The sequence below is a fragment of the Ascidia mentula genome, chromosome 3 (genome assembly GCF_947561715.1).
Source record: "Ascidia mentula chromosome 3, kaAscMent1.1, whole genome shotgun sequence".
NCBI lineage: Eukaryota > Metazoa > Chordata > Ascidiacea > Phlebobranchia > Ascidiidae > Ascidia > Ascidia mentula.
In genome coordinates, this window is record NC_138568.1 from 22,291,541 (window position 1) to 22,314,634 (window position 23,094).

Genomic DNA, 23,094 nt, shown 5'->3' on the forward strand with positions numbered 1-23,094 from the left:
TTTCACTTCTGATTCTCACTATATTATGATTACTTTAATTTTTTTATCTCTGGGGAAAGCTAGGTGGTAATGGGTTGTTTTGCCAGCTGAAGGATCGTTTTAAGACGAAAGCTTGCAATGTTAACAAAATTTGTTCCGAACAAATATGTCCACGTTGTTTGTCTAAATGTAGCGAATTATTAGAGATTAGAGATAAACCGGTGCCATTTTTCGTGCGCTGCATTCGCAAAAATCTTTCGAGTTTGTGAAGTAAATGTTTGTTTTTTCTGCGTATGAAAGCTTAAACAAACTTATTTCAAAACCTTGAATTGTTTGAAATGCAACAAAAGACCAAAACAGAAACATGTTTTCCTGTATTCCTTTTTTGCACTATAACAGAGTTAAGTATGCAACAGTGTTCACAACCAAACAATGTCCAATAAATGAAATGTTTCAAAAGCAAATGTTTGTCGCTGAAAAAATTTGAAGGAAGTACTTTTGTAAAAAGTGTCGATATATTTTTGCGATGTAACGCGAAACGCAAGCGATGCCCACGTGTGGACCAAGCAGTGAGAAACTTCAGGATGTGATGACATTTTCATGGCCGTGGATTGGGCGACATTTGCAAGAAATCTCATGCGATTAAACTTTCTGCATTGGCAGAGACAAACTGTTTCCGGCTTAATGTCACAAAAACAACGTTCGAGGACCGGCAGTCGCACGACCTGGATGAGAACCAAGTGTGGAAGAAGAAGTCAAAACTCCTTGCCTGATATTTGCTCTTGTATCGTTCAAATCGCAAACTTTTCAGTGAAAGCTTTGTTGATGAAAACAAACTCGTTACGCCAACGGAACTTCACAAACAACATATGTATTGGTATTGATGCGAATCTCGGTATATGTTTGTATTGGAATGATTGAATACAATCATATTCTGATTTCTTTCATTTCATAACCCTGACGTCAGGATGCTGTTGGTAAAGATTATTGCTAAGATAACTTTGGTTTAAATTGGAGTCCGTCCAATAAACGTATATAGCGCAGACTCAAGTCATATGATACGGAAAATTATAGGAAAACAAAGTAAACTAATTCAAACGATAAATACATGCTCAAGTTATCAAATATATGTTATGAAAATTTGGGAATTTTGAAAAACTTTTGTACTTGGTAGTAAGCACCAACAAAACAACGTAACAGATAATCTTCAAATGACTTTTGATTCATATGCTGATGTTTTTCACACAATCGAGACTTAATAGTCACAGTAAAAACTCATATCAAAGCTAAGTATCTGCCTAACGCGATAGTTGCAGTTAGTTCCCCAGTTTCAATGCATGAACGTATATTTAAATTTCGGTGCTTGGTACTTTTATTGTTGGACAATTTGTGCTTTATCAAAATTCAAAACAATTCCAGTAAATAATAAAATTATTGATGTTTCTGAGCGCCCAACATTTTCCTGTTATTTGTAGCAGTTTGCAAGCTGTGATGTACTTTCAATAAACGCCAACACGTTTTGTACCGAGACTTTTGCAAATCGTTCCCCGGAAATCTGGCATTGCCAACGAACGTGATGAATATGTAAAGAGCCCACAACGGCAGCTAATCACATTCTGCGTTTGTCTGCACGAGATCTACAACGAAAATGATGAAGCTTCTTGCAGTCCTCGTTCTGGCAACGATTTTTAGTAGAGGTATGTGTTGTTGTTTTCATTATTAGATTTTATTTTTTTGAAGCAAGTTTACATTTTGGTGATAAGTTAGCGCCGATAATTTGTAACAAACTTGTACAATAAAGGATATTTTAGAAAGCATTTTTTTTCCAAAGGTGAAAATTAATTTGTAGAAGTAATCTTGCCACAATAGACTTCAAAATTTAAAAAAAAATTACTATTTTTTTATTCACAGTGGGGATATCGACAAATGGTGAAAGTTTCACACAACTAACTTAGAACCGCAACCAAAACGCCTGCAAAAAAAGTTAAAGATTAGTTAACTAAGTGCGCTATAAATATTTAAAAAAGCGTCCCTTTCGGAAGCCTTGTGTGACGCTGGTCCAATTAGAAAAAAACAAAATGGCTTCCGGGAGGCAGCACCTAAGCTAACTTGCCTAAATTTGTCGCGAGTACCAGGAATGTTGAAACAGTTAAAAATCTAAAGGAGGTATTTATAGTAAATCCCGAAAAAATATTTGATTCAAAGAAATGGCAATAAATTAATTTACTTTAAGACTTTACATTAAATGTTTTTGATAATCTCATTACTGACATAAAAGCCATTCGCCTTCATCGGTTTGTTGCGTTAAAATACTTTTTTTACTTATAATTACAAAGTGTGCCAAAGTTAAATTAATCATGAGGGCAAAATTCTAATGATATATATGTGTTATTAAGTTGTTTGTGCGAAATAATTAACACATGATATAAAGGAAAGTTTTGAATCGCTTGCCTCGAAAGATCACACAGCTCCTCTCAACATTTTCAGCATTCTGATAAGAAACAGACTTGCTCAAAGAGCTGAAAACATTAACATATTTTTTTAGTAAAAACGTTTCGGCAAAAACTTGTTCCATCATCAGCTTAAAGAAGCGTGGTTGGTCCAGCTCCACGGTCAAACAGATCGGACCTGATCTACGTCACAGATCGCATTGTTACGAACAATTTCTGTGCTTTGAATCAGATTTTCTGACTATAGTTTACTTTCAGGTGAAGGCCAAACTTGCGGAGGGGAACTGACAGCAACCGCTTCGTTAAAGACATTCACAACTCCCAACCATCCGTACTCTTACACCAACAACCTAAATTGTGTCTGGATCATATCGAGTCAAATCGAAGGAGCTCAAATTGAAGCACAATTTGGGAAAATCGATACTGAAGCCGGCGGTGATTTTGTCAGGGTAAATCACTCCCCCGAAACAATGTTACTTTCAGGGATAAATTTCATTTTGCATGAAGCTACAACCAAGGAAAATTTATTTATCGGTCATGTGGGTTCACCCTGATTTAATCTGACCCACGCGGACGACGTATTCCAAATTACAGTTTCTTGAGTCGGTGAAGCGATTTTTTGGTGCCTTCATTATCACCTTAAAATTTTCGAAAACCTGTTAACAGTAACGCAGTCTAAATGACTCTTTATAAGGTTGCCGACCTATGGTATAAGATCACTGATTTTATTCTGCATTATAAGGTTATTAGATATTACCCAGCGTTGTAGCAACGTTGATACAGCAGTAAAATGTATCCGACTGTGTGCTGTAGGTTCGTGATGGGGACAACGCCGAGGCCCAAGTGCTTCTTGTACCTCTGACCGGTCAAATCAACACAACCTTCAACTTCGTATCTTCCTTCGGCTCTCTCTACATCACCTTCACATCCGACGAATCGATTGTAGGAACCGGTTTCAGTGTACAATATCGAATCAGTAAGTTGTAAAAGTTTAAACAGAAACGGAATGTCAAAAATAACTGAAAAACAAAAAGTGTCAAAATTAAATGAAACACAAAAAGTGTCAAAATTAAATGAAACACAAAAAGTGTCAAAATTAAATGTCTTACCCTCGGTGGATTCATTTGAACCAGGAACAAAAATCACTTTTTAAACCAAGAAGGAAATAACTTTTTAATTTGAAAAGCTTTTTGAAAAAGTCTCTCTAGTACAGTGGTTCTTAACCGGTGGGAAATTAGACGGCACTAAAATATACAAATGTGTTTAGAAAAGAAAATATCATGTTCTGTGTTCACTGTGTGTCGCACAATTATTGGCAACTGGTCATGTCATGCGACCGAAAAAGTTTGAAAAGAGGAAAACAGATATAGCGAAAATGCAATAATTAAAAAAAAAGTTAAAAAATTAAATCTTAGTGGGAAATGAGGATTCCGTTTAAAATGAAGTCGGAAATGAGATAAAAAAAAGTTAAGAACCACTGTTCTAGTAAATATAAGGTTTGAACTTGAGACGCCAACCCTATAACTAATGTTATATATTCCACAGTTCCGGACCTAACCAGCTGTGGAGGCTCCCATACTCTCAACACGGTCGGGACTCGAATCTTCAGTTCCCCGGAATATCCATCGAAATACCCGAACAATCGCTACTGCGAGTGGAAGTTCACCGCACCTCCAGGCATGCAAGTCCAAATCACAATATATAATCATCAACTGGAGACATGCTGTGACAGTGTTACAGTAAGCTTTAAAATATGACAACATCAATACATGTTTTATGGGGTTGATGGGTTCTTAAGAGTGGATGGAATGCTTTAAGTGATGCTTTTTCTTATATTTGTCTTAGACACAAAACTGATTGATTTTAACGAGGAAATATACGTTTCTTGTGGTACGGAGGGCTTAAAAACATATGCACACCAAATAAAAGCAGTTGATGCAAAAATTTAAGATTAAAATAGCCACACGTACCGCATGGGCAAGCGCACAATATTGCTATTTAACTACTCCGGTACTTCGTACATAGTCACATAAGAGACCGACTACAAAGCCACCGCACAGTAGAACAACCTCTGTCTGTATAGAGTTAGCCGACATGACCGTTGTTAGTCACCAGCTGCACCAGCTGCACCGATGATACCTATTTATAATGTCAACTCACCAGTCACTTGTGCAGTGGCCTTTTATGCAGCTCACTTAAAACATTGCATCACATTGGATTTTTTGAAATTTATTTGCTGCCTGGGCACCAGTTATGTCGAAGTATTTTCGTCAATTATATGCTTTGCGTTATACATGAATCATGCTGACGAGGCAAACATCGTAAGTCATATGGTTTTGAGGTGAGAGACGGTTCGCAAATGACTTCCAAGCTTATCGGATACGTGTTCGGACAAAGTCTCAAAAATCTTATTTACCGATCGTCAACAGGAGTGCTGGTGGTGAGATTTAGGTCGGACACAACCGCAAACTACATTGGCTTTATAGCAAGCGCTAAAGCAGGTGGGTGGAAATATAGATTGAATTACATAATCGCATGCTTTCAATATGCTTTTTGAATAAAATATTCCAATGGCTTAGAAACAATTGAGAAGAAATTATATTATCAAATAACCTCGTTTTTAACATTGTTTATTATTTTATGACCACAAGTTGTTACTTGAATAAGAACTGATGGTGTTTTTTCCAGCGAAACATCTATTCATAAAATCAACTGCGTTTAGATACGAGGTCTTTAATATTGTAGTTTTTAACGTGAAGTCAGATTTAATCTTGGGGAAAAAACCTTAATTATTGATACATTAGACAGAACGTACAATGCTTTCCATGTGGTAACGATTAGATTTATGTGATCTTGGTTTCTATATGATAAATCAGACACAAAAATTTGATGTCAAACTAGAAAGTAAACTATAATATCCTATGAGGTTTTCAACATGATACCACTGATGTTGTTGGTGAGACAGTATAAGCCTTTGCATTAACACTGTTCCTGTATTTCAGTGATCATTCCTCCAGGATTGCTACCAATTCCAGCTCTTCCATACAACATGAGTATGATTTTCAATATTTTACAGCGTTACTCAAAGTAAAAGTAGGGCGGCCAGTTTTATCAGCCCCTGTCCAGATAGCGCTTTACTAACTATATTTTCTATCATTTAATTCTTCTTTATTTTGCCACGCCGGGATTTGAACCTCGAATATCCTGGCCACAAATCCCGATCAAGTTTACTTCATGGTATCTTGTATACCGGGCGCGTGACTTTGCCAATGCAATTCCAGAAAGCTCGGAGAGTCTCACCACGCCAGCTAACGGTCACGGCAGCTTCACTTCACCGGAATTCCCCAACACCCACCCAGCCGGTGTTAGTTGTTCGTGGGTGATCCGTTCGCCTCCAGGAACACAAGTCCACGTGTGGTTCGGTTACATTGATACCGAGACATGCTGTGACTGGATAAAGGTAACTCGTACTTATTCAAATAAGTTCAATCTTGCTCGCCGACCGATTGTTGCGAATGTACTTCTCAACTGACACCACATATTCGTTCTGCATTCAGCACAACACAGAGAAACAATTTTGCTACATCCGAATTTGTATGAAAAAATCTTTACATATCAATGCAAAACGATTTAAGTAACTCCATTAAAGTATCCTAAGTCGTTTGTTTGACTAGTAGTAAGACGTAGCATTCCATACAGGTTTTGCTTAAAACATATTTTACTCAGTTACTAAGTTGCCCATAAAGCTTCCAGGAGATTGCGAAAACACAAACTTTCATTTGCATAACGACTTTTTTGAAACCACAACCATAAAAGTGCTTGTGGTATTTTAACCTTTTTACGATTTGAATTGAAAACTTCTCGTGTCCAGGTCCGGGACGGAAGCGAACCGACTTCCACCAAACTCGGCCTCGTGAGTGGCTCAAAGAATCGTTTCTATAGTTACGTGTCGACCAGCAACGTGATTCGGGTCGAGTTCGACAGCGACAGCACTTACAACAAACGTGGCTTCAGGGCTTACTACGAAGTGCACAGACCAGGAGGTAAATTGGATTTTAGTGATTTCCAACTTTCACGAACCGGCGACGAACTGATCCCCATCAAAGTGTTATACCAAGGCACCCAAAAAAGTGTGACCTATTACGAAGATATTTGTAGTTTTGACCGCATTTTTGGAGGCAAATTCGCAAACCTGCTACGATAAATTAGTTCTATTTCCACTTTAACCGCCAAAAAGCCCGCGCAGTTTATTGTGAAAATAAAATTCGTCTTTAGGCCTTTAATCAAGTTTGTGACAATCCAACAACAACGCACCTGCGTCGCGTCGTAACCTCTGGATTAGCGAATAACAAATAACAATTTATTCTTTGTCACGAGTTTTTATGACAAAAACAGAAAATCCTTTGAGAGTCAAAAACTATAAATCGAAAAAAAAAAAAAACAGAAAAGCCAAAGTTAATATGCTGAACATTTTCTGGCGGATTGTTTCTGAGCACAGCCATGTTTGTAACGTCCACCAAAAACATCCAGCGCACGAGAGTTAAATTAAACTGAAATAACATCAGTTCATATGTTACGGCCACATGTGTCGCAAAAAATCAACATAATTTACGAAGCTCCTTTTTCGCCAATCTTTTACCGGTGAGGGTAAAATTTCCTTGAATGTTGCTTCTCGATCAGGTTTCCTCACAGGAATATAGGTCGGTCACTCGATAAACAAACATTTATATTTTCAGCTCTCGCATCCGAATCGAGCACTTACGAACTTACAGCGACACCAAGTGTGCAATACTTCTCGTCTCCTGGTTTCCCCGACATGAGTTACCCAGTTTCGGTAAAGTTGTCTTGGACTATTCGGGCTCCGTTCGGAACCAATGTTCAAATCCGCTTTTTGGCGCTGAGCGTTGAGCATCGCTGGGATTCGATCCGGGTAATTTCATATCGTTTTTTTTTCGATTACTTCCACAAGAAATAATATTTTTCGTGATGCAGAAAATACTTAAATGTATATTATGAAACGCAGTATGAAATGCAATCGCATGATTGACAGGATCTCCCCAATGTGCAGGTCCTTCTTCGGCGATCACAGCTATCGTATCGGGATAATTAGATTTACAGATTTCGCAGCCCAAGCATTGCAGCCTAGCTATACAATGAAACGAACACGCTTTGGATTTTGTGTCAAGGTTTACGACGGTCTGACAGCCGCTGACAAATTGCTCGTCCGCATCACCGGAAAGTTCTACCAGCTCATCAGAGTCACATCATCATTGAACGCTGCCAGAGTTGAACTTCACAGCGATTCAACAACAGCCCATGGTGGATTCCGTGCCAGCTACAAGTGGGTTCCCTAAGGTGACGAAATAGAGCCGAAGTGATGAAATTCGACAAATCTGAATCCCTGCTTTTGAACCTGATGGAAAAGTTATTTCACATTTGTTAATAAACATGGTGGCATTAAACGTATGTTGTGTAAGATATGTCGAAAGAGTTGAACTGCATGGTTGCATGTTAAACACATGACAAACAAACCAATACTTTGCAAGGCCAGTTATGGGAAAATTGTGTAGGGTTGAAATAATACCTTGTGGTGTGCTTGCTCTTTATTCGTAGTCAATAGAATGATGCGAACATGGCGTGACACATGACACGTGAGAGAAACGCACGAAAAAGTCAACACGCACCGAAACTAACGCAAACCCGCGACGGCATCCATACAACATAATATGTCGCTACATTACTCCCCCCCAGAAGCGGGTTTTGCACTTTTTGGAGGTCGGCCTCTTTTTTTAGGCTTTGGTGTAAGAACTGGCTGTGTTGCATCAATAAAGGCCGGCTTAAGGCGATCAATGGAGACTGTTTGCCGGGTTCCAGAAATATCTAACACAAAATATTTGTCGTTGCGCGTTACAACATGAAAAGGTCCCTGATATGGTGAATTTAAAGGAGGACGGTACCCATCTTTCCGAACAAACACATACTTGCAAGTAAAAAGCAAATCAGGAACAAAAGTACGATAAGTTCGATGGCGGGACATTGGTACAGGTAGAACACGGGAAACGGAACTGCGAAGCGTTTTAAGAAATTGCGAGGGTTCAACGGCAGTGGTGGCGTGCGGAATGCAATCACCCGGTACAGCGATCGGTTCGCCATATACCAGCTCAGCGCTGGAGGGTTGAAGATCATCTTTCGGCATGGCCCTGATTCCCAGCAACACCCATGGCACCTCATCTATCCAATTTGAAGAGTTGAGTCTGGCTATTAAGGAACTTTTTAAGTGTCGGTGAAAACGTTCCACAAGACCATTTGCCTGAGGGCGGAAAGCTGTTGTGCAGTTGCGCTTAATACCAATAACGTTTGTAACAATCGCCCACAGATGCGATGTAAATTGCGAACCTCTATCCGAGGTAACTTGAGATGGAACGCCAAATCGGGCTATCCAATGGTGGATAAGAGCACGTGCGCAAGTTTCTGTGGTAGCATCAGGCATATAGGTATAGCCTCAGGCCACCTAGTAAACCGATCAACGATTGTGAATAAGTATTTGTTACCTTGGCATTGTGGAAGAGGCCCCACAATGTCAACGTTGATGTGTTGAAAACGGCTTGCAGCTGTAGGATAATGCTTCAATGGTGTACGCGTGTGTCTGCCAACTTTTGCCTTCTGGCAAGCATTGCACTGTTGAGCCCATGTGCGAACTTGCTTATTCATGCCATGCCAGACAAATTTACTTGATACCAGCTTCTGTGTGGTTCGAACAGAAGGATGCGCCAGCCCGTGAATCACGTCGAATACACGACGTTGCCATGGTTGTGGAATGATTGGTCGAGGGGAACCGCTTGACATGTCACATAAGAGCGTTAAATCGGGTTCAAACTTTATGTCTTGAAGCTTTAACTTGGTAAGCGCTGTGCGGTATGCTTGTACTTCTTGGCTTTGTTGAGCAGCAGCGAGGGTGTTGTAATCAAGGTCAATATGTGCTTGGTCTGCAGAGGCAATGTACGACCGGGACAATGCATCTGCAACAACATTTTGTTTTCCCTCGATGTGTCTAACATCCGTTGTAAATTCGGATATAGCAGTTAAATGGCGTTGCTGTCAAGCAGAAAGAGGTTCTGACTGCTTATTCAGAGCGAATGTTAAAGGCTTGTGATCAGTGTACGCGGTGAACGTTCGACCTTCAAGAAAATAGCGAAAGTGGCGAACAGAAAGGTGCAACGCCAAGAGTTCACGATCAAAAGTGCTGTACTTTGTTTCTTCGGGTCGCAGATGCTTGCTGAAGAAAGCCAACGGCTTCCAAATTCCATTGATTTGCTGCCCCAATACCGCGCCAATAGCTTTATCCGACGCATCGATGGTTAATGCCGTTGGAGCCCGTGGTTGCGGATGGCACAAAACGGTTGCACGTTGCAGAGCCATTTTTGCGTTTTCAAAGGAGGCATTTAATTCAGGTGTCCACTGCAGCTGTAAATTTTTACCAGAAAATTGTTTATAGATTGGGGACATGATTTTAGCAGCTGCAGGAATGAAGCGATGATAAAAATTAATCATACCAGCAAACTCTTGTAGGCCCTTAATCGTAGTTGGGGGCGGAAAACGTTGAATGGCTAAAACTTTGTCAGGAAGTGGCTGAGCACCGTTGCAATCAATTCGATGTCCCAGAAAATCAATTTGCGTTTTTCCGAAAACGCATTTATTCACGTTAAGGACAAGGCCATTGTCTGCAAGTCGTTGAAAAAGTTGTTTGAGATGTGTGCGGTGAACCTTTAACGAGGAACTCGCAACCAGTATATCATCTAGGCAAACAAAGGTAAAATCCAATGATTGACAAACAGAATCCATAAGTCTTTGAAAAGCTTGAGCAGCGTTCTTTAATCCAAAAGGCATGCGAAGGAACTCAAATAAACCAAAGGGGGTGATGACGGCTGTCTTTGGAATGTCGGTTTTAGCAACTGGCACCTGGTGGTATCCGCGCACTAAATCAATTTTTGAAAACACTTTTGCTCCATCAAGCCGAGAACTAAAGTCCTGAATGTGCTGTATATTGTAACGGTCTGGTATTGAGGCAGCATTCAGACGGCGATAATCACCACACGGTCGCCAATCACCGGAGGATTTCGGCACCATATGTAATGGTGATGCCCATGGACTGGAAGATCTGCGAATAATACCCAGTTGCAACATTTTAGAAAACTCGCGTTTTGCTATTTGCAATTTTTCTGGCGACAAGCGTCGTGCTTTTGCGTGAACTGGTGGACCGTCAGTTGGAATATAATGTTCTACCTGATGTTTTGGCGTTGCTGCGGAGAACTTGGGAGTAGTTATGGAAGGAAACTGCGTTAGCAATCGTGCGTAAATGTTGTTACTTGTCGAAAGTGCGTTGAGTTGCATTGGTGAGTGATTGGTACAATGAAGTGGTGCACTCGCAAAGGAACGAGCGTTTAACAAGCATTTGTGCCTCAGGTCGACAAGCAAGGAATTTGCACGCAGGAAATCTGCTCCGAGAAGCGGCCTGGGAACGTGGGCTAAAACAAACTTCCAAGAAAACTTGCCGGCTACTAAATCGAGCGAAATTGTTTTTGTTCCAAATGTTTTAATGGCGCTCCCATTAGCGGCTATAAGCTTGAAGTCGTTGCATTGACGCAAGCGTTCCCTGCTGGAAGCCGGATAAACGCTAACTTCTGCTCCAGTGTCGATCAAAAATTGTTGTTGTGAATTACTGTCCCATAGAAAAAACAAATTATTGTGAACGCCGGCCGCTGCTGCAGTTAACAACGGCCGGCCTTTAAGTTTTCCTGATAAGCACAAGGTTGCTGGCATTTAAGGGCACGGTCGCCAAAGCGTTGTTGATAAAAACAGAAACCGTTCTTACGTGATTGCTGCGCAGGTCTTGCTGAAGGCATCTCACGCTTGCGGACTTTTGAAACGAAAAATTGTTCGCTGTTTCTTGCCTTCCAAAGTACGTCACGTCGGCACGTTGTGCTAATTGCCTTGGTTCGACCAACGTCTCTTTTGTCAACACGAGCCGAATTTCTTCTGGCAAGGTTCGAAGAAAAATGTAGTGAAACAAAAAACATGGCTTATGACCGGCCATCAGGGACAACATTTCATCCATGAGCTGCGATGGTGATCGGTCTCCAACCTCGGTAATGTTAAGCAATCGTGCAGCTCTTTCATACTCCGTAAGTCCAAATGTTCTAAGCAAGCGTTCCTTGATTGCTGCGTATTTGTTCTGCTCAGGCGGACTTTCAAGTAGATCCAAAAGACGGCTTGCTGTTAGTTGGTCCAATGCTGACACCACATAATAATACTGCGTTCTATCGCAAGATATTTTGCGTAGCGTAAATTGTGCTTCGGTTTGTTGAAACCACACTCGGGGTTGTTCAGTCCAGAACGTGGGTAGTTTCAAAGAAACAGCAGTGTGTAGTACTTCTTCTTGATCCTGCATTGTCCAAGAAATATCGTTTCTTGACGCTCGGGGTCACCAAAATGTGGTGTGCTTGCTCTTTATTCATAGTCAATAGAATGATGCGAACATGGCGTGACACATGACACGTGAGAGAAACGCACGAAAAAGGCAACACGCACAGAAACCAACGCAAACCCGCGAATGCACATCCATACAACATAATATGTCGCTACAACCTGGTAGTTATCGTTCGCGAAAACAGCGAAAATGTAAAGAGCATTCTAACAGTGTGAGGCCACCATACAAACCCCGATAATCATTTTAAATGCGAACGCAACGCAGTGAGGTTGACAATCAAACTCAGCCATTCATCAAAACGTAAATGTTTGCTATGGGAAATCCCCCCATGTGTTCCCAGGTTTAGCGCCTTGGCGACCAAGGGTTTCCAAATCTTTTCGTGAACATGTTTTTTCTCGGACCCCTAATCTTACGTCAGATCAATTTTTCCCATGTAATCATTATAAAATACTATAACAATATCAACAGTAACGAAACATGTTTATTTACGGAGCCATATTGTGCCAGACAAATATATCGTCCAGACTCTTCAATCCAAGTCTACGCATAGTCTGGACTCGGCACACAATTTAGTTTGGGGTAATCACACAATCACCTGTAGTTTCACTCCACAAAACTGCAAATACGACCTTAACCTTATCAGAGTATGTCACCGGCAATAAGTGTAAATTCCTACGTCATAGACGCGTAGTAAAATAAACAATTGTGAACAACGTTGAAATCGTCAGATACAAAGATAGTATAAATTATTAAACGTGTCGTATCAGTCTTTATTCGTAAAGATTTAAAGATAGTGTAAGAACTATTCAAAAGTGGAGTAATTGTCCACTATACGTATTGTACAGCTCATAAAACCACTTAAGTTATAAAATATTGCAGTTAATGCTGCTCCAGCACTGTAGGAAACGTATCAGTTGTTTTTTAATATCTTTACAGACCCCCGTGCACCCGCAGGGTTCCGCGGACCCCAGTTTGAGAACCCCTGCCTTAGCCTATCATTGTTGAGTTTTGAGTCAATACCACTTTATTTCATGTAGATAACTGTTCACTGTTCTTGCCTATAATATCTAGCATAATAGCACAGTAATGTAATTCTATAGCCGATCTAACAACTGAACTGCATCAGACTGAGACCAACGACTTGAAGTAAGCCTAACAGTAGAGTCTCCAGCGCAAACTTTCATGTGTGCATGCATTGACTGATGCTCACATGTATTTTTTCACTTCTGATTCTCACTACATTATGATTACTTTAATTTTTTATCTCTGGGTAAAGCTAGGTGGTAAAGGTTGTCTTGCCAGCTGAAGGATTGTTTAAGACGATAGCTTACAATGTTAACAAAATTTGTTCCGAACAAATATGTCCACGTTGTTTGTCTAAATGTAGCGAATAGGTCCAAAGTTACGCCCTCCTTGCAACCGTTTAAAACCGAATTGCAAATTCAAATATCGCAGATCTTATTAGTTTTATTAGAGACAAACCGGTGCCATTTTCCGTGCGCTGCATTTGCAAAAATCTTTCGAGTTTGTGAAGTAAATGTTTGTTTTTTCTGCGTATGAAAGCTTAAACAAACTTATTTCAAAACCTTCAATTGTTTGAAATGCAACAAAAGACCAAAACAGAAACATGTTTTCCTGTTTTCCTTTTTTGCACTATAACAGGGTTAAGTATGCAACAGTGTTCACAACCAAAAAATGTCCAATAAATGAAATGTTTCAAAAGCAACTGTTTGTCGTTGAAAAAATTTGAAGGAAGTACTTTTGTAAAAAGTGTCGATGTATTTTTGCGATGTAACGCGAAACGCAAGCGATGCCCACGTGTGGACCAAGCAGTGAGAAACTTCAGGATGTGATGACATTTTCATGGCCGTGGATTGGGCGACATTTGCAAGAAATCTCATGCGATTAAACTTTCTGCATTGGCAGAGACAAACTGTTTCCGGCTTAATGTCACAAAAACAACGTTCGAGGACAGGCAGTCGCACGACCTGGATGAGAACCAAGTGTGGAAGAAGAAGTCAAAACTCCTTGCCTGATATTTGCTCTTGTATCGTTCAAATCGCAAACGTTTCAGTGAAAGCTTTGTTGATGAAAACAAACTCGTTACGCCAACGGAACTTGACAAACAACATATATATTGGTATTGATGCGAATCTCGGTATATGTTTGTATTGGAATGATTGAATACAATCCTATTCTGATTTCACGCATCCTAACCCTGACGTCAGGATGCTGTTGGTAAAGATTATTGCTAAGATAACTTTGGTTTAAATTGGAGTCCGTCCAATAAACGTTTATAGTGCAGACTCAAGTCATATGATACGGAAAATTATAGGAAAACAAAGTAAACTAATTCAAACGATAAATACATGCTCAAGTTCTCAAATATATGTTATGAAAATTTGGGAATTTTGAAAAACTTTTGTACTTGGTAGTAAGCACCAACAAAAAACGTAACAGATAATCTTCAAATGACCTTTGATTCATATGCTGTTGGTTTCCACACAATCGAGACTTAATAGTCACAGTAAAAACTCATACCAAAGCTAAGTATCTGCCTAACGCGATAGTTGCAGTTAGTTCCCCAGTTTCAATGCATGAACGTATATTTAAATTTCGGTGCTTGGTACTTTTATTGTTGGACAATTTGTGTTTTATCAAAATTCAAAACAATTCCAGTAAATAATAAAATTATTGATGTTTCTGAGCGCCCAACATTTTCCTGTTATTTGTAGCAGTTTGCAAGCTGTGATAAACTTTCAATAAACGCCAACACGTTTTGTACCGAGACTTTTGCAAATCGTTCCCCGGAAATCTGGCATTGCCAACGAACGTGATGAATATGTAAAGAGCCCACAACGGCAGCTAATCACATTCTGCGTTTGTCTGCACGAGATCTACAACGAAAATGATGAAGCTTCTTGCAGTCCTCGTTCTGGCAACGATTTTTAGTAGAGGTATGTGTTGTTGTTTTCATTATTAAATTTTATTTTTTTGAAGCAAGTTTACATTTTGGTGATAAGTTAGCGCCGATAATTTGTAACAAACTTGTACAATAAAGGATATTTTAGAAAGCATTTTTTTTCCAAAGGTGAAAATTAATTTGTAGAAGTAATCTTGCCACAATAGACTTCAAAATTTAAAAAAAAATTACTATTTTTTTATTCACAGTGGGGATATCGACAAATGGTGAAAGTTTCACACAACTAACTTAGAACCGCAACCAAAACGCCTGCAAAAAAAGTTAAAGATTAGTCAACTAAGTGCGCTATAAATATTTAAAAAAGCGTCCTTTTCGGAAGCCTTGTGTGACGCTGGTCCAATTAGAAAAAAACAAAATGGCTTCCGGGAGGCAGCACATAAGCTAACTTGCCTAAATTTGTCGCGAGTACCAGGAATGTTGAAACAGTTAAAAATCTAAAGGAGGTATTTATAGTAAATCCCGAAAAAATATTCGATTCAAAGAAATGGCAATAAATTAATTTACTTTAAGACTTTACATTAAATGTTTTTGATAATCTCATTACTGACATAAAAGCCATTCGCCGTCATCGGTTTGTTGCGTTAAAATACTTTTTTTACTTATAATTACAAAGTGTGCCAAAGTTAAATTAATCATGAGGGCAAAATTCTAATGATATATATGTGTTATTAAGTTGTTTGTGCGAAATAATTAACACATGATATAAAGGAAAGTTTTGAATCGCTTGCCTCGAAAGATCACACAGCTCCTCTCAACATTTGCAGCATTCTGATAAGAAACAGACTTGCTCCAAGTGCTGAAAACATTAACATATTTTTTTAGTAAAAACGTTTCGGCAAAAACTTGTTCCATCATCAGCTTAAAGAAGCGTGGTTGGTCCAGCTCCACGGTCAAACAGATCGGACCTGATCTACGTCACAGATCGCATTGTTACGAACAATTGCTTTGCTTTGAATCAGATTTCTGACTATAGTTTACTTTCAGGTGAAGGCCAAACTTGCGGAGGTGAACTGACAGCAACCGCTTCGTTAAAGACATTCACAACTCCCAACCATCCGTACTCTTACACCAACAACCTAAATTGTGTCTGGATCATATCGAGTCAAATCGAAGGAGCTCAAATTGAAGCACAATTTGGGAAAATCGATACTGAAGCCGGCGGTGATTTTGTCAGGGTAAATCACTCCCCCGAAACAATGTTACTTTCAGGGATAAATTTCATTTTGCATGAAGTCACAACCAAGGAAAATTTATTTATCGGTCATGGGGGTTCACCCTGATTTAATCTGACCCACGCGGACGACGTATTCCAAATTACAGTTTCTTGAGTCGGTGAAGCGATTTTTTGGTGCCTTCATTATCACCTTAAAATTTTCGACAACCTGTTAACAGTAACGCAGTCTAAATGACTCTTTATAAGGTTGCCGACCTATGGTATAAGATCACTGATTTTATTCTGCATTATAAGGTTATTAGATATTACCCAGCGTTGTAGCAACGTTGATACAGCAGTAAAATGTATCCGACTGTGTGCTGTAGGTTCGTGATGGGGACAACGCCGAGGCCCAAGTGCTTCTTGTACCTCTGACCGGACAAATCAACACAACCTTCAACTTCGTATCTTCCTTCGGCTCTCTCTACATCACCTTCACATCCGACGAATCGATTGTAGGAACCGGTTTCAGTGTACAATATCGAATCAGTAAGTTGTAAAAGTTTAAACAGAAACGGAGTGTCACAATGGAATGAAACACAAAAAGTGTCAAAAATAACTGAAACACAAAAAGTGTCAAAAATAACTGAAACACAAAAAGTGTCAAAATTAAACGTCTCACCCTCGGTGGATTCATTTGAACCAGGAACAAAAATTACTTTTTAAACCAAGAAGGAAATCACTTTTTAATTTGAAAATCTTTTTAAAAAAGTCTCTCTGGTACAGTGGTTCTTAACCGGTGGGAAATTAGACGGCACTAAAATATACAAATGTGTTTAGAAAAGAAAATATCATGTTCTGTATTCACTGTGTGTCGCACAATTATTGGCAACTGGTCATGTCATGCGACCGAAAAAGTTTGAAAAGAGGAAAACAGATATAGCGAAAATGCAATAATTAAAAAAAAAAGGTTAAAAAATTAAATCTTAGTGGGAAATGAGGATTCCGTTTAAAATGAAGTCGGAAATGAGATAAAAAAGGTTAAGAACCACTGTTCTAGTAAATATACCTGAAGCATCCTCAGGGTCATGTCTAAGAACCTTGTTTAAGGTTTGAACTTGAGACGCCAACCCTATAACTAATGTTATATATTCCACAGTTCCGGACCTAACCAGCTGTGGAGGCTCCCATACTCTCAACACGGTCGGGGTTCGAACCTTCAGTTCCCCGGGATATCCATCGAAATACCCGAACAATCGCTACTGCGAGTGGAAGTTCACCGCACCTCCAGGCATGCAAGTCCAAATCACAATATATAATCACCAACTGGAGACATGCTGTGACAGTGTTACAGTAAGCTTTAAAATATGACAACATCAATACATGTTTTATGGGGTTGATGGGTTCTTAAGAGTGGATGGAATGCTTTAAGTGATGCTTTTTCTTATATTTGTCTTAGACACAAAACTGATTGATTTTAACGAGGAAATATAAGTTTCTTGTGGTACGGAGGGCTTAAAAACATATGCACACCAAATAAAAGCAGTTGATGCAAAAATTTAAGATTAAAATAGCCACACGTACTGCATGGGCAAGCGCACAATATTGCTATTTAACTACTCCGGTACTTCGTACATAGTCACATAAGAGACCGACTACAAAGCCACCGCACAGTAGAACAACCTCTGTCTGTATAGAGTTAGCCGACATGACCGTTGTTAGTCACCAGCTGCACCAGCTGCACCGATGATACCTATATAATGTCAACTCACCAGTCACTTGTGCAGTGGCCTTTTATGCAGCTCACTTAAAACATTGCATCACATTGGATTTTTTGAAATTTATTTGCTGCCTGGGCACCAGTTATGTCGAAGTATTTTCGTCAATTATATGCTTTGCGTTATACATGAATCATGCTGACGAGGCAAACATCGTAAGTTATATGGTTTTTAGGTGAGAGACGGTTCGCAAATGACTTCCAAGCTTATCGGATACGTGTTCGGACAAAGTCTCAAAGATCTTATTTACCGATCGTCAACAGGAGTGCTGGTGGTGAGATTTAGGTCGGACACAACCGCAAACTACATTGGCTTTATAGCAAGCGCTAAAGCAGGTGGGTGGAAATATAGATTGAATTACATAATCGCATGCTTTCAATATGCTTTTTGAATAAAATATTTCAATGGCTTAGAAACAATTGAGAAGAAATTATATTATCTAAAAACCTCGTTTTTAACATTGTTTATTATTTTATGACCACAAGTTGTTACTTGAATAAGAACTGATGGTGTTTTTTCCAGCGAAACATCTATTCATAAAATCAACTGCGTTTAGATACGAGGTCTTTAATATTGTAGTTTTTAACGTGAAGTCAGATTTAATCTTGGGGAAAAAACCTTAATTATTGATACATTAGACAGAACGTACAATGCTTTCCATGTGGTAACGATTAGATTTATGTGATCTTGGTTTCTATATGATAAATCAGACACAAAAATTTGATGTCAAACTAGAAAGTAAACTATAATATCCTATGAGGTTTTCAACATGATACCACTGATGTTGTTGGTGAGACAGTATAAGCCTTTGCATTAACACTGTTCCTGTATTTCAGTGATCATTCCTCCAGGATTGCTACCAATTCCAGCTCTTCCATACAACATGAGTATGATTTTCAATATTTTACAGCGTTACTCAAAGTAAAAGTAGGGCGGCCAGTTTTATCAGCCCCTGTCCAGATAGCGCTTTACTAACTATATTTTCTATCATTTAATTTTTCTTTATTTTGCCACGCCGGGATTTGAACCTCGAATATCCTGGCCACAAATCCCGATCAAGTTTACTTCATGGTATCTCGTATACCGGGCGCGTGACTTTGCCAATGCAATTCCAGAAAGCTCGGAGAGTCTCACCACGCCAGCTAACGGTCACGGCAGCTTCACTTCACCGGAATTCCCCAACACCCACCCAGCCGGTGTTAGTTGTTCGTGGGTGATCCGTTCACCTCCAGGAACACAAGTCCACGTGTGGTTCGGTTACATTGATACCGAGACATGCTGTGACTGGATAAAGGTAACTCGTACTTATTCAAATAAGTTCAATCTTGCTCGCCGACCGATTGTTGCGAATGTACTTCTCAACTGACACCACATATTCGCTTTGCATTCAGCACAACACAGAGAAACAATTATGCTACATCCGAATTTGTATGAAAAAAAATATATTACATATCAATGCAATACGATTTAAGTTACTCCAGTAAGGTATCCTAAGCCGTTTGTTTGACTAGAAGAAAGATTTAGCATTCCATACAGGTGTTGCTTAAAACATATTTTACTCAGTTACTAAGTTGCCCATAAAGCTTCCAGGAGATTGCGAAAACACAAACTTTCATTTGCATAACGACTTTTTTGAAACCACAACCATAAAAGTGCTTGTGGTATTTTAACCTTTTTACGGTTTTAATTGAAAACTTCTCGTGTCCAGGTCCGGGACGGAAGCGAACCGACTTCCACCAAACTCGGCCTCGTGAGTGGCTCAAAGAATCGTTTCTATAGTTACGTGTCGACCAGCAACGTGGTTCGGGTCGAGTTCGACAGCGACAGCACCGTTAACAAGCGTGGCTTCAGGGCTTACTACGAAGTGCACAGACCAGGAGGTAAATTGGATTTTAGTGATTTCCAACTTTCACGAACCGGCGACGAACTGATCCCCATCTAACTGTTATACCAAGGCACCCAAAAAAGTGTGACCTATTACGAAGATATTTGTAGTTTTGACCGCATTTTTGGAGGCAGATTCGCAAACCTGCTACGATAAATTAGTTCTACTTCCACTTTAACCGCCAAAAAGCCCGCGCAGTTTATTGTGAAAATAAAATTCGTCTATAGGCCTTTAATCAAGTTTGTGACAATCCAACAACAACGCACCTGCGTCGCGTCGTAACCTCTGGATTAGCGAATAACAAATAACAATTTATTCTTTGTCACGAGTTTTTATGACAAAAACAGAAAATCCTTTGAGAGTTAAAAAACTATAAATCGAAAAAAAAAAAAAACAGAAAAGCCAAAGTTAATATGCTGAACATTTTCTGGCGGATTGTTTCTGAGCACAGCCATGTTTGAAACGTCCACCAAAACCGTCCAGTGCACAAGCGTTAAATTAAACTGAAATAACATCAGTTCATATGTTACGGCCACATGTGTCGCAAAAATTAACATAATTTACGAAGCTCCTACTTCGCCAATCTTTTACCGGTGAGGGTAAAATTTCCTTGAATGTTGCTTCTCGGTCAGGTTTCCTCACAGGAATATGGGTCGAACACTCGACAAACAAACATTTATATTTTCAGCTCTCGCATCCGAATCGAGCACTTACGAACTTACAGCGACACCAAGTGTGCAATACTTCTCGTCTCCTGGTTTCCCCGACATGAGTTACCCAGTTTCGGTAAAGTTGTCATGGACTATTCGGGCTCCATTTGGAACCAAAGTTCAAATCGGCTTTTTGGCGCTGAGCGTTGAGCGTCGCTGGGATTGGATCCGGGTAATTTCAAATCGTTTTTTTTCGATTACTTCCGCACGAAATAATATTTTTCGTGATGCAGAAAATACTTAAATATCTGTTATGAAACGCAGTATGAAATGTAATCGCATGATTGACAGGATCTCCCCAATGTGCAGGTCCTTCCTTGGCGATCACAGCTATCGTATCGGAATAATTAGATTTACAGATTTCGCAGCCCAAGCATTGCAGCCTAGCTATATAATGAAACGAACACGCTTTGGATTTTGTGTCAAGGTTTACGACGGTCTGACAGCCGCCGACAAATTGCTCGTCGGCATCACCGGAAAGTTCTACCAGATCATCATAGTCACATCATCATCGAACGCTGCCAGAGTTGAACTTCACAGCGATTCAACAACAGCCCATGGTGGATTCCGTGCCAGCTACAAGTGGGTGACGAAATAGAGCCGAAGTGATGAAATTCGACAAATCTGAATCCCTGCTTTTGAACCTGATGGAAAAGTTATTTCACATTTGTTAATAAACATGGTGGCATTAAACGTATGTTGTGTAAGATATGTCGAAAGAGTTGAACTGCATGGTTGCATGTTAAACACATGACAAACAAACCAATACTTTGCAATGCCAGTTATGGGAAAATTGTGTAGGGTTGAAACAATACCTGGTAGTTATCGTTCGCGAAAACAGCGAAAATGTAAAGAGCATTCTAACAGTGTGAGGCCACCATACAAACCCCGATAATCATTTTAAATGCGAACGAAACGCAGTGAGGTTGACAATCAAACTTAGCCATTCATCAAAACGTGAATGTTTGCTATGGGAAATCCCCCCATGCGTTCCCAGGTTTAGCGCCTTTTCGTGAACATGTTTTTTCTCGGACCCCTAATCTTACGTCAGATCAATTTTTCCCATGTAATCAGTGGAAATTACTACAAAACAATATCAACAGTAACGAAACATGTTTATTTACGAAGCTTTATTGCGCCAGACAAATATACTGCGACAGACTCTTCAATCCAAGTCTACGCATAGTCTGGACTCGGCACTCAATTTAGTTTTGTGTAATCACACATTCACCTGTAACTCACTCCACGAAACAGCAAATACGACCTTAACCTTATCAGAGTTTGTCACCTGCAATAAGTGTGAATTCCTACGTCATAGACGCGTAGTAAAATAAACAATTGTGAACAACGTTGAAATCGTAAGATACAAAGATAGTATAAATTATTAAACGTGTTGTATCAATATTTATTCGTAAAGATATGAGATAGTATAAGAACCATTCAAAAGTGGAGTAATTGTCCACTCTACGTGTTGTACAGCTCATAAAACCACTTAAGTTATAAAATATTGCAGTTAATGCTGCTCCAGCGCTGTAGGAAACGTATCAGTTGTTTTTTAATATCTTTACAGACCCCCGTGCACCCGCAGGGTTCCGCGGACCCCAGTTTGAGAACCCCTGCCTTAGCCTATCATTGTTGAGTTTTAAGTCAATACCACTTTATTTCATGTAGATAACTACATGTTGACTGTTCTTGCCTATAGTATCTAGCATAATAGCACAGTAATATAATCCTATAGCCGACCCAACAACTGAACTGCATCAGACCAACGACTTGGAGTCAGCCTAACAGTAAAGTCCACAGCGCAAACTTTCATGTGTACATGCACTGCCTGATGCTCACATGTAATTTTTCACTTCTGATTCTCACTATATTATGATTACTTTAATTTTTTTATCTCTGGGTAAAGCTAGGTGGTAATGGGTTGTCTTGCCAGCTGAAGGATCGTTTAAGACGATAGCTTGCAATGTTAACAAAATTTGTTCCGAACAAATATGTACACATTATTTGTCTAAATGTAGCGAATAGGTCCAAAGTTACGCCCTCCTTGCAATCGTTTAAAACCGAATTGCAAATTCAAATATCGCATACCTTATTAGTTTTATTAAAGATAAACCGGTGCCATTTTTCGTGCGCTGCATTCGCAAAAATCTTTCGAGTTTGTGAAGTAAGTGTTTGTTTATTCTGCGTATGAAAGCTTGAACAAACTTATTTCAAAACCTTGAATTGTTTGAAATGCAACAAAAGACCAAAACAGAAACATGTTTTCCTGTTTTCCTTTTTTTGCACTATAACAGGGTTAAGTATGCAACAGTGTTCACAACCAAACAATGTCCAATTAATGAAATGTTTCAAAAGCAAATGTTTGTCGCTGAAAAAATTTGAAGGAAGTACTTTTGTAAAAAGTGTCGATGTATTTTTGCGATGTAACGCGAAACGCCCACGTTTGGACCAAGCCGCGAGAAACTTCAGGATGTGATGACATTTCATGGCCGTGGATTGGGCGTCATTTGCAAAAATCTCATGCGACCAAACATTCTGCAATGCCAGAGACGACTTGTTTCCGGTCTAATGTCACAAAAACAACGTCCGACATTCGCACGACCTGGAAGAGAAACAAATGTGGATAAGAAGCCAAAACTCTTTGCCCGATATTTGCTCTTGTATCG

General features: G+C 39.6%; 2 protein-coding genes across 2 annotated transcripts; both read left to right on the top strand.

Moving 5' to 3' along the window:
• Positions 1 to 1,627: 1,627 nt before the first annotated feature.
• LOC145895971 (scavenger receptor cysteine-rich domain-containing protein DMBT1-like) lies at positions 1,628 to 7,879 on the top strand. Its single transcript, XM_082984736.1, has 10 exons — positions 1,628 to 1,676; positions 2,688 to 2,878; positions 3,243 to 3,405; positions 3,975 to 4,168; positions 4,771 to 4,930; positions 5,432 to 5,482; positions 5,711 to 5,889; positions 6,301 to 6,472; positions 7,166 to 7,359; positions 7,616 to 7,879. The coding sequence occupies exons 1-10, from the start codon at positions 1,628 to 1,630 to the stop codon at positions 7,781 to 7,783; spliced, it is 1,521 nt and encodes a 506-aa protein (XP_082840862.1). The 3' UTR covers positions 7,784 to 7,879.
• A 6,929-nt stretch (positions 7,880 to 14,808) lies between these two features.
• Positions 14,809 to 21,053, top strand: LOC145893995 (scavenger receptor cysteine-rich domain-containing protein DMBT1-like). The gene is made up of 10 exons (XM_082982425.1): positions 14,809 to 14,873; positions 15,884 to 16,074; positions 16,439 to 16,601; positions 17,212 to 17,405; positions 18,006 to 18,165; positions 18,667 to 18,717; positions 18,946 to 19,124; positions 19,539 to 19,710; positions 20,404 to 20,597; positions 20,853 to 21,053. Exons 1-10 carry the CDS (start codon positions 14,825 to 14,827, stop codon positions 21,021 to 21,023), a joined length of 1,524 nt encoding a protein of 507 aa, XP_082838551.1. The 5' UTR covers positions 14,809 to 14,824; the 3' UTR covers positions 21,024 to 21,053.
• Positions 21,054 to 23,094: the final 2,041 nt, after the last annotated feature.